The sequence below is a fragment of the Borostomias antarcticus genome (genome assembly GCF_949987555.1).
Source record: "Borostomias antarcticus genome assembly, chromosome: 2".
In the NCBI taxonomy this organism is placed as follows: domain Eukaryota; kingdom Metazoa; phylum Chordata; class Actinopteri; order Stomiiformes; family Stomiidae; genus Borostomias; species Borostomias antarcticus.
In genome coordinates, this window is record NC_140235.1 from 42096667 (window position 1) to 42109046 (window position 12380).

Below are 12380 nucleotides of genomic sequence, written 5' to 3' on the forward strand. Positions count from 1 at the left end.
AAGAGTTGGCCGTCCTCCAGAGGGAGGACCGGCTGATGTTGAATGGGGGAGAGAGAAGGCAGAGATGAAGGCTGAGTGGAGGGAGGAAAGGGGGTTATTTAAGGAGAGGGAGGACCGGCTGATGTTGCTTCTAGAAGCCTCAGTCAAAAAAAACTGTTTTATCTTGTTCCATTATTGTTTTTATTTTTTATTAAATGTATTTTCTTGAATTAAATTGGTGCTTGTGTGTCATTCCTTGTAATGTCTTCCCAGTCAAAGAACAAATGTCACTATACCTAAAACCAGTCATTAGAGTAAAAGAACATTCCTAATGGACATTGTAGTTTGCAATTAGGCATAAAAGACGGAACACACATGTTGGTTCACAATGCTTCATTGGAATTATTCAGAGACGGTTATGAAAGCTTCACTGTTTAATGTGTCTGACTAACGACTACTTGATAAGGGAGTTACATGTCCAAAGCGCTCTGCGTGTTGTGTTAAGACCTTCCAAGTTACTGTACATGACCTGTAGACATATCAAGACAATGTGTCTGATGTGTAGATATTACACTTTGTTGAAATGTTAATACATCAAGAAGTAACCTTTACATGTATAATGGAAGAAACACAACCATAAACATTTCTTGGATATTTTATTACACAATGGTCTTCAAATATACTTTTGACTTGTTTATATTTGGTCAGATCATTAGCTTTCCTTGCAAAAGGTACTGACAGGAGAACGCTGATCTGTTGTCTCCCCCCAAAATACTTAAACTGATTACTATGTACAGTGTTACACATACATTTAAATACAAATACATTTAAACAAATGCCTCAAGGCTGCCTATAACCAACTGATCGGTGTTTAAAGCCTCAAGGCTGTCTATAAGGAACAAGGCAAAGCACACTCATGAACTGATAGACTACTTATGGCAGGATGGGGGTAGTCGTGCTCACCAAGAGCTGCGATCCAGGCAGCTTGTGCTGGTGCTGCCGCTGCGAGACACTTTCTGAGGCCATCTCCAGGGTTGGGATGATCTGCAGCAGCAGGACCATGGCCACCATCAAGGTCTTCAACCTTTAAATGGTTAAATGCAATTAGGCCTACTGTAAGTCGCTTAGCAGACACACAAAAGTGTCTGCTAAATAAATGACTAAGGTAATGCTGGACAAAAGTGTCTGCTAAATGACTGATGTAATGTTACCTCCAAAGACTAGCACCTGTGTGTGAATGACAAGACCATTGTAAAGGGTGAGTACTGAGAAAAGCTCTAAATGCAATGAATTATTATTATTATTGCTATTATTAGCACCTCCATGGTCTTGCCCCATCCTCCTAACCATCACCAAGGTTCCTCTGTGTCGATTTTGACAATCTGAAGTCCCTCCTTGTGTCCGCGCCGTCAAAATAGGTCCTCAGCAGGGACGTGGAGGTTGACTTGGTGAGGACCTCTGTCTTCCATGTGAGCCTACAGGGGGAATATTATTAGGGCAAACTTTAACTCATTTGTGCGTATGGCATATACTTGTCTTTACAATATGATAATAGATAGATGTCATTATCTGTAGAGCTAAAATGTAACATTACAAAGCAGGCGTGTAGTGATGAGTAAACCCAGGTAAACTCAGTTTACCCACCTCTTTAAAATGAGTTGAGTTTTATTGTTTTGTTTACCTGCCTCTCAGAATCTATTTAATATAACATCCCTGGTACAAATGTAACAGTATAGCCCCAAGCCAGCACATGCGGGGCTATCAACTAACCTAGCTAACTAGCGTAGCTAGCAAGCTAACGTTCAATATTTACCTCAACTACAAGCATGTCGAGAAGATCTCATGACGGCTCTTCTCCTTGCAGCGTGAACACGTCTTCTCCTGGCGGCAGCAGCAGCCGCACATCCCATGCCAGGAAAAGGCCACATTTTTGTGGATAATACACAAAATGATCACAGAAAACACCGGATAATTGTACCACAGCTTCGCGGGAGTAAACAGTATCGTATCCCGTCACTTCCGCTGGATGGCTCGAGTAGCATGCTGTATTTTCTCGCATACTACACGCGTTTTGTGGAACAGTAGGTACTATATAGTATGTACTATGCCTACTATATAGTGCCTACTATATAGCATGTAGCAGGTAGTATGCATTTCGGACACGGCCGTGAACTTTTTCGTGGACGCGCGTCGGCCAGAGAAGCTCAACTGCGCAAGTCAAAAGTCACCGGAAGGCCAGAAAAGCACAACTGCGCAAGTCAAAAGTCACCGGAAATAGTCAAATGACTACAAATTTGCCAAGATGGCGCGGTTCAATAGGGCTTCATTGTTGATAGCGGCCAGTGAATGGAGTGGCTGTATCCAGTTCTATTAATACATCCATGGCATCATGTTACCGAGTTGCAGACTGTAGTTCCAGAGGGAACCACTAGGGGTCACTAGTGACTGTGGGGGCCAGGGATCCATGGCAACACGTTTTTAGAGTATATCTGGGCTTTTTGGTCGAAGATAGGTACTTTTAAAGACAGGAATTTATCAAATATTGTCATGGAGTTTACAATGCAAACATCAGGTGTATTCGGTGTAGTAAAGAAATAGTTAACAGCATAGAATAATGTAAAACCCTCCTAAATTCTCAAAAAAGCAAACATATTAGTTATTAGTTATATAGTTGATATTATTATATTACACACCCTAATGAAACACACTGAAAATGAAATACACTGAAAATTAAATCTGCATGAAAAGCTCTGTTGGTTGAAATCTGCATGAAAAGCTCTGTTGGTTGAAATCTGCATGAAAAGCTCTGTTGGTTGACTCATTTGATGAGAAACTACTGCCCTAATTTTATCTCTAATATCTGAGAACACTCTCCCTGTTCTCCTGGTGCTGGGGGAACACACTCCCTGTTCTCCTGGTGCTGGGGGAACACTCCCTGTTCTCCTGGTGCTGGGGGAACACTCCCTGTTCTCCTGGTGCTGGGGGAACACTCTCCCTGTTCTCCTGGTGCTGGGGGAACACCCCCTGTTCTCCTTGTAAATAGATAGATAGATAGATAGATAGATAGATAGATAGATAGATAGATAGATAGATAGATAGATAGATAGATAGATAGATAGATAGATAGATAGATAGATAGATAGATAGATAGATAGATAGAGAGGTAGGTAGATAGATAGATAGATAGATAGGTAGATAGATAGATAGATAGATAGATAGATAGATAGATAGATAGATAGATAGATAGATAGATAGATAGGTAGATAGACAGACACAGACAGACAGACAGATAGATAGATAGATAGATAGATAGCAACTTTATTGATTCTTCAGTATAGAGTATGAAAGATGTACAAAAAGTAAAAAAAATAGGTAGGACAAAAAAGGCACACACACACACACACACACACACACACTCTTCATTTCAGCTTCATGGTTTTATCCATATCAAACTCATAGCTTTGCTCTGCATGTGCTCCCCTCCCTAAGCGTCCATGCAGTCGGAATCCGCCTTTTGAACCACGACCCTAAACCAGTAAACAGGACAAGAGAGGACCTCCCTGTCACCGCTTTTTCCCAACTGCAATAACGTATTCGGCCTCTGAAGTCAGCGTTTCCCCCACATCCCCATGCAGCCTAGCCTGCTTCCACACCCCCATGCAGCCTAGCCTGCTTCCACACCCCCATGCAGCCTAGCCTGCTTCCACATCCCCATGCAGCCTAGCCTGCTTCCACATCCCCATGCAGCCTAGCCTGCTTCCACATCCCCATGCAGCCTAGCCTGCTTCCACACCCCCATGCAGCCTAGCCTGCTTCCACATCCCCATGCAGCCTAGCCTGCTGTCCTCATGAGGGCAGTCAACACCTCCATGCTCTCAAGCTGTGTGCAGGCTCAGTCTTTCAGGGGCTTTTCTCATGAGAATGACTGTTGTGTGTTTGACCTAAGAGGCCATGACCAAATGACAGCATGGAGAACTGTATATGAAGCCTTCACCACTATGCAGAGTGAATATATACTTTCATATCCTTCTGTATTCATCATGCAGAGTGAATATATACTTTAATATCCTTCTTTATTCATCAGCTAATTAGAAAAAAAAATGTAATCATGCCACATGAAATGTTATGAGACTCCACAATAAAAGGCTAATGCAAGCCCCACTCTGGTCTGGTATGTTTCAGTACTTTGATGAAGTTCAAAAGAGGGAAAGTCATGAAAAAGTCAAGCACATCCCTGTAGTCTTTTGTCATTGCAACTTGCCCGGTGTTGGGAATTGCCTCATAAAAAAACAAAAGCTTTGTGTGCAATAATTGTAGTTATTCTCAGTAAGCTAAATTAATTATATCTATCAATCTTTACCCAATGAATGTCTGACTGATGACTGTCAGGATACAACTACTCACTAACCCTAACCATCCAACCATACAACTACTCACTAACCCTAACCATCCAACACAGTCATAACTACTCACTAACCCTAACCATCCAACACAGTCATAACTACTCACTAACCCTAACCATCCAACACAGCCATAACTACTCACTAACCCTAACCATCCAACACAGTCATAACTACTCACTAACCCTAACCATCCAACACAGTCATAACTACTCACTAACCCTAACCATCCAACCATACAACTACTCACTAACCCTAACCATCCAACACAGTCATAACTACTCACTAACCCTAACCATCCAACACAGTCATAACTACTCACTAACCCTAACCATCCAACCATACAACTACTCACTAACCCTAACCATCCAACACAGTCATAACTACTCACTAACCCTAACCATCCAACACAGCCATAACTACTCACTAACCCTAACCATCCAACACAGTCATAACTACTCACTAACCCTAACCATCCAACACAGTCATAACTACTCACTAACCCTAACCATCCAACACAGTCATAACTACTCACTAACCCTAACCATCCAACACAGTCATAACTACTCACTAACCCTAACCATCCAACCATCCAACTACTCACTAACCCTAACCATCCAACACAGTCATAACTACTCACTAACCCTAACCATCCAACACAGTCATAACTACTCACTAACCCTAACCATCCAACACAGTCATAACTACTCACTAACCCTAACCATCCAACCATCCAACTACTCACTAACCCTAACCATCCAACACAGTCATAACTACTCACTAACCCTAACCATCCAACCATACAACTACTCACTAACCCTAACCATCCAACCATACAACTACTCACTAACCCTAACCATCCAACACAGTCATAACTACTCACTAACCCTAACCATCCCACACAGTCATAACTACTCACTAACCCTAACCATCCAACACAGTCATAACTACTCACTAACCCTAACCATCCAACACAGTCATAACTACTCACTAACCCTAACCATCCAACACAGTCATAACTACTCACTAACCCTAACCATCCCACACAGTCATAACTACTCACTAACCCTAACCATCCAACACAGTCATAACTACTCACTAACCCTAACCATCCAACCATACAACTACTCACTAACCCTAACCATCCTACTCACTAACCCTAACCATCCAACACAGTCATAACTACTCACTAACCCTAACCATCCCACACAGTCATAACTACTCACTAACCCTAACCATCCAACCATACAACTACTCACTAACCCTAACCATCCAACACAGTCATAACTACTCACTAACCCTAACAATCCAACACAGTCATAACTACTCACTAACCCTAACCATCCCACACAGTCATAACTACTCACTAACCCTAACCATCCAACACAGTCATAACTACTCACTAACCCTAACCATCCCACACAGTCATAACTACTCACTAACCCTAACCATCCAACACAGTCATAACTACTCACTAACCCTAACCATCCCACACAGTCATAACTACTCACTAACCCTAACCATCCAACACAGTCATAACTACTCACTAACCCTAACCATCCCACACAGTCATAACTACTCACTAACCCTAACCATCCAACCATACAACTACTCACTAACCCTAACCATCCAACACAGTCATAACTACTCACTAACCCTAACCATCCCACACAGTCATAACTACTCACTAACCCTAACCATCCAACCATACAACTACTCACTAACCCTAACCATCCAACACAGTCATAACTACTCACTAACCCTAACCATCCCACACAGTCATAACTACTGCTTGGAACGACAAAACTGTCAATGCTCAAACTCTGGTGTCATGTGACGTGTTCTAGTAAAAACTATAACAGCTTTTGAACAGTGTTTGTCTGTCCTTCACCTGTCTGTCTGTGTCCTTCACCTGTCTGTCTGTGTCCTTCACCTGTCTGTCTGTGTCCTTCACCTGTCTGTCTGTGTCCTTCACCTGTCTGTCTGTGTCCTTCACCTGTCTGTCTGTGTCCTTCACCTGTCTGTCCTTCACCTGTCTGTCTGTGTCCTTCACCTGTCTGTCTCCTCTTCCCTGCACTCGTTCTTTGGGAGAGTGGGGATGCAGGCGATGCTTAGTCGACCACTTTTCCATGGACCCCCGCTGGAGACAAGATGGACCCAACACAGGAAGCCTCTGTTCATCCTCCAGCCCCAATACATGCGAGGTCTCAACGACAACTTTCAAATAAGGTTTTCACTGTCTATATTTTGTCTGGCTTTCAAGGAAATGGAAATACATTTATGTAATATCTCAGGGATTATGAGTTCTCAATCTGCGAACACAGTTCCATTTACACCGAGGGGAGGACACAGTGTATTAGTTACTTCTTACCAGGAAGAAATTATATATGAAAAATGGGTGAACTATCCCCACGGCCTCAAACGAGCGATTATACTACTGTATGTTGTTGTTAACAGACCCTCAGAAGCCATGGATTGGAAGCCAGACAAATTCTATCTGCTCAAAATGATTTATGTCCAAATGCAACTCAAGCTGCTTGGCAGTCTCATAGAGAAAACATTAAAACAACCACCTTTTAAATGGAAAAACATGGCTGCCATTTTTTTTTCTTTTTACTGTTTTCACACGAAGCCACAACTCGACAGTTATTTTTCCTGTCAAAAGGTAACGGCCTCTCGCCGTGTCCTTCCTCCCGGGGCCTTTTGGACTTCCTATAGAGGTTTAGAGGCCTGCCTGTGGTCAAACTTGCCCTCACGCCTCACCTGTCGTTTGGCCACCCCAACCCCTCCCTTTCCTCCGGATAGCTTGGTTGACGTGTGTGTCAACGGGCAAACCAAGGAGGCACCACACAGCTGGGTGCTGCGAGAAACCCAGCCAACAACCTTTTGGAGTAGAGCCATTTTGGATCCATCTTAATCAAACATGACTGCCAAGCAGAACTGGGAATAGTGCTCATGTAAAATGAATATTCCATGTAAACATATCCAAGCCAGTTGAACTGCTGTAGGTAACGTCCCAAGACTTGTTGTAAATATTATTTGCCATATTGAGATTTCTGTGGTGATTCACAGGTCCATTAGCCCGGTGTAGGTTTTGAGAGGGCTTGCGTCTGGAGGTGCAGGTAGCTGGCCTAACTCCTCCCTTGTCTAACAGGCTCCTCACGTTGCCCCCACCCTTGCTTGCCCCATGCTGAGTTCCATCCTGGGTCCTCTCTGACTTACTGAACAAACACACACGGACCACCACTGCATAAACACCACTTTAGCCAGCTATGCCACCAGAAAGCTAACCATTTTAGAGCACAGGTGGCTAGGATTTATACTGAGGAATGGGTTTAACCAATTCAACTCGGTTTCACTTGCCTGTGTCTACTAATATTTGTCTATTGGTGATTATGACTTTATGCTTGGATTGCCTGCAGTGTGAATATTCGATAGGAAAGATAGTCCGGATAGATAGTCAGGATAGATAGGATAGATAGTCAGGATAGATAGTCAGGATAGTGGATAGTCAGGACAGATAGTCAGGATGGTGGATAGTCCGGATAGATAGTCAGGATAGATAGTCAGGATAGATAGTTAGGATGGATAGTCAGGATAGATTGTCAGGATGGATAGTCAGGATAGATAGGATAGATAGTCAGGATAGATAGTCAGGATGGTGGATAGTCAGGATGGTGGATAGTCAGGATGGTGGATAGTCAGGATAGATAGTTAGGATAGATAGGATAGATAGTCAGAATTGATAGTCAGGATAGATAGGCAGGATAGATAGTCAGGATAGATAGTCAGGATAGATAGTCAGGATGCATAGTCAGGATGGATAGTCAGGATGGATAGTCAGGATAGATAGGATAGATAGTCAGGATAGATAGTCAGGATAGTGGATAGTCAGGTTTGATAGTCAGGACAGATTGTCAGGATTGATAGTCAGTATGATAGATTGTCAGGATAGATTGTCAGGATTGATAGTCAGGATTGATAGTCAGGATAGATAGTCAGGACAGATAGTTAGGATGGATAGTCAGGATAGATAGTCAGGATAGATAGTCAGGATAGATTGTCAGGATTGATAGTCAGGATGGATAGTCAGCATGGTGGATAGTCAGGATGGTGGATAGTCAGGATAGATAGTCAGGACAGATTGTCAGGATTGATAGTCAGGATGGATAGTCAGGATGGATAGTCAGGATAGATTGTCAGGATTGATAGTCAGGATTGATAGTCAGGATAGATAGTCAGGATAGATAGTCAGGATGGATAGTCAGGATAGATAGACAGGGAGATGGATAATCGGGATAGATAGACAGGATGGATAGTCAGGATGGATAGTCAGGATGGATAGTCAGGATTGATAGTTAGGATGGATAGTCAGGATAGATAGTCAGGATAGATAGTCAGGATGGATAGTCAGGATGGATAGTCAGCATGGTGGATAGTCAGGATAGATAGTCAGGATGGATAGTCAGGATAGATAGTCAGGGAGATGGATAATCGGGATAGATAGTCAGGATTGATAGTCAGGATGGATAGTCAGGATGGATAGTCAGGATGGATAGTCAGGGTAGATAGTCAGGGAGATGGATAATCGGGATAGATAGACAGACGAAGGAGCCTGAACTGCTCTCTATTGCACCTGAGTGGGAGGAGCCTGAACTGCTCTCTATTGCACCTGAGTGGGAGGAGCCTGAACTGCTCTCTATTGCACCTGAGTGGGAGGAGCCTGAACTGCTCTCTATTGCACCTGAGTGGGAGGAGCCTGAACTGCTCTCTATTGCACCTGAGTGGGAGGAGCCTGTGGCTGAAGGTGCTCCCCATCAGCCACAGCTCGTCATGAAACGGATGAGAAGAGTTGTCCAGGATGGACTTGAGTTTGTCCCTCATCAGGATGGATAGTTTGGACAGACAAACATTTTATATAAACTAATCAATTCAAATTGTATTTAGCCTACATTTTAAAATGGCAACACAGATTAATGTATGTAGAAGAGTTTACCACGCAATATCTCCCCCATCTCCGGGGCGCTGCGGTGGAAAGCAGGGTGATCCTGTGTGATCCTGCCCCTCCCCGGTGGTCCACCCAGCCTCAGGGAGGTCCACCCAGCCTCAGGGAGGTCCACCCAGCCTCAGGGAGGTCCACCCAGCCTCAGTGAGGTCCACCCAGCCTCAGGGAGGTCCACCCAGCCTCAGGGAGGCGCTAGAGTTTACAAGGCAGTCAGCAGAGAACTACATCACCACCATACTTCCTGCTTGTAACCACCCCCCCCCCGCCCCCTGTGTGTGTGTGTGTGTGTGTGTGTGTGTGTGTGTGTGTGTGTGTGTGTGTGTAGCCCATGTGGATCTGTGCATGCACATTACCTGTATGTTGTGTGTGTATGCACATTGTGTGCTCATTGCTACAGCCATGCGTGTGTTTACATGTGTTCATATACCTCCGCTCTCATCAGCCGGACCAGTTTGTAGCTCCAATCAAAGGTGCCCCCCCCCCCCCCCCCCCCCCCCCCCCCCCCCTCCACCAATGAGAAATCCCAAGACACATACAGAGAGGCATTGAGTGAGTGAGGCAGTGACCTCAAGGAAAAGCGAGTGTCGGTGCGAACAAACTACCCACTTAATCCACCCCCCCACCCCCCCTCTTCGATGAGCAAATTGGACAAACATGCATCTGTGCTCCCACAGTAGGTGTGGGGCGGGGGGGGGGGGGGGGGGGGGGGGGGGCTCTCTGACACGCTAAACAAACAAGCCGATGACTCCGATGCTGCCGTTGGCCGCTCCCCCACCCGCCCCCCACGCCTCCGTCACCCCCCCCCCCCCCCCCCCCCCCATTGGCAGGCATGTCAACAGCGTGGTGGCGAGCAAGGGAGGATTAGGCCCGGTGGAACACAACACATCCTCCGCGTGTTCTGTGTGTGTTCTGTGTGTGTTCTGTGTGTGTTCTGTGTGTGTTCTGTGTGTGTTCTGTGTGTGTTCTGTGTGTGTTCTGTGTGTGTTCTGTGTGTGTTCTGTTGGCATTTCATCCGTTTGAGGGATTTTATTGTTTCTGAAAGATGCCTCCCACGTCCAAAACATCACAGATGTTAATGTGAAAATGATCTGTACGAGTGAAGGTTGTTCCACTGTGAGTTTTAGAAAGTAGCATGGTTAGACAAACAGATCAGTGGACTGCATGGTAGCTGTCTCTGCTCTCCTCTCGCTGGGCTTGTGTTTGAGCTGAGGCCTGTGAGGCTGTTACCTTCATCTGTCCCTCCCCCCTCCACTCTTTAATACCTCAAACAGACTCTCAGTGTGAACCAGCTGGGCTGCGCCATCAGCCCAGACTCTCTGCACCCTTTAATGTGTGTGTGTGTGTGTGTGTGTATGTGTGTGTGTGTGTGCGTGTGTGCGTGTGTGTGTGTGTGTGCGTGTGTGCGTGTGTGTGTGTGTGTGTGTACGGCGACCCACACTTCTGTGTGTGTGTGTTACTGTGTTAATGGGTGTGTTTGTGTTTTATGCGTATGTAATCCATACGTACTATGTGTGAATGGCAGACATTATTGGTAGTCCTAGGAGAGAAAGTGTAGTCTGAGTCGCCCCCAACTCTTTCAACTCAACCCAACTTTCATCCCTCTGTCCCTTCTTCTTATAGGGAACCTTTTGATGAGGGGCACTTCAGAGAAGCTTCCGGCAGATTCCGCTGTGGCCTCACTTTGGAAAGTGGTGTCTTATGTACTCAGGATGTGTTTACATTCATGCGGCATGTGTTGCAGTGAAGTGGCCATTTTTGTATAACAGCCAATTATGACCGCCGCTTGGTTTTAAACCTTGAAGCCCTCTGATGTGTCCAGGCCGCGGAGGCGTGGCTACTCTGATGTGTCCAGGCCGCGGAGGCGTGGCTACTCTGACGGCTCGGCCGTCTTCTCATGCGTTTGATCCCCAGTGCCAGTGCCATGGTTCTTGTGGAACTTACACTTACCCAATTTCCTGTTATGTTTCTTTCATCCCCCCTTCCATATTAGCACTGTCCCCTCCTTCCACTTACTACATCTATCTGACTCAGCTCTCACTTTCCAAAATGGCCGCTCGTCTCATGCTGCTAGTTGAGAAGCTTCTGGAATGTCCAGTCCTCCCAGACGGATGACCCTGAGGATGCACCTGGACATCTTTAGCCACAATAGAGCATCTATGGTCGTGCGGGAGGCGGAAAAATTGAGCTTTGGAAATGAGAAAGAAGGTTCTCTACCCTCCAGCTGTCATCGCCCGCATTAAGAGGAGTATGCTTCACACACACACACACGCACAAACACACACACACACACACACACACACACACACACAGATAGAGGAATACAGATGCACACAATCACAAATAATCCTCTACGGAGAGGATTGGTGGAGGGAAGTGAATGAGCCCATTGTTGACCCCTCAGCTGGTCAGAGTTCCACCTGAAGGACACCTGACCACAGCAGAGGAGGTGAAGAGGGCATCTGCGCGAGGCCAGATACCATCCAGGTGTCATCCAAGGAACGCAGGCGTGTTGGACTTGTGGTTCTGGTTGTGTCTCCTTGTGTGTGTGTGTGGAGACCCAACGAGAGAGAGAGAGAGAGAGAGAGAGAGAGAGAGAGAGAGACTGTCGACTGTCTATAATACCTTGTGGTGTGCACGTGTGTTTGTGCGTCTTTTTTCCTGCGCATGTGGGTGATCATCAATGCGTGTGTGTGTGTGTGTGTGTGTGCGCGCGTGTGTGTGTGTGTGTGTGTGTGTTTAATCATGCTCTACCTCTCGGGCAGCAGACCACTGACAGCCCACTCAGTCATTCCTTCCGCTGCTGAATATCCGTAGTCATTGACACACTTCATTTTTCTCTCTTGGCGAGGAGGTGCCAATGGAAACATCTCAGGATGCTGCGCTTGGCCCCGGACGGAGGGTGGGCAGGGCTGCCGGCCCTGGCTGTGGACTTGGGTAAAACAAACAGCCCTACTGTACTGGCTGGGCAGGAGCGGGAGGCATGGGGCAGCACTCAC

The 12380-nt window shown here is 45.7% G+C and overlaps 1 protein-coding gene across 1 annotated transcript in view; it reads left to right on the plus strand.

Annotated features, from left to right (window-relative positions):
• Positions 1-12257: 12257 nt before the first annotated feature.
• ccn1l1 (cellular communication network factor 1, like 1) overlaps positions 12258-12380 on the plus strand; it is a gene marked incomplete at both ends in the record, with an annotated part of 17570 nt that continues 17447 nt past the window's right edge. The window contains one exon of the mRNA XM_084455797.1: positions 12258-12318. Within this exon, the coding sequence (XP_084311923.1) occupies positions 12258-12318 (61 nt within the window). The remainder of the gene's footprint in view (positions 12319-12380) is intronic.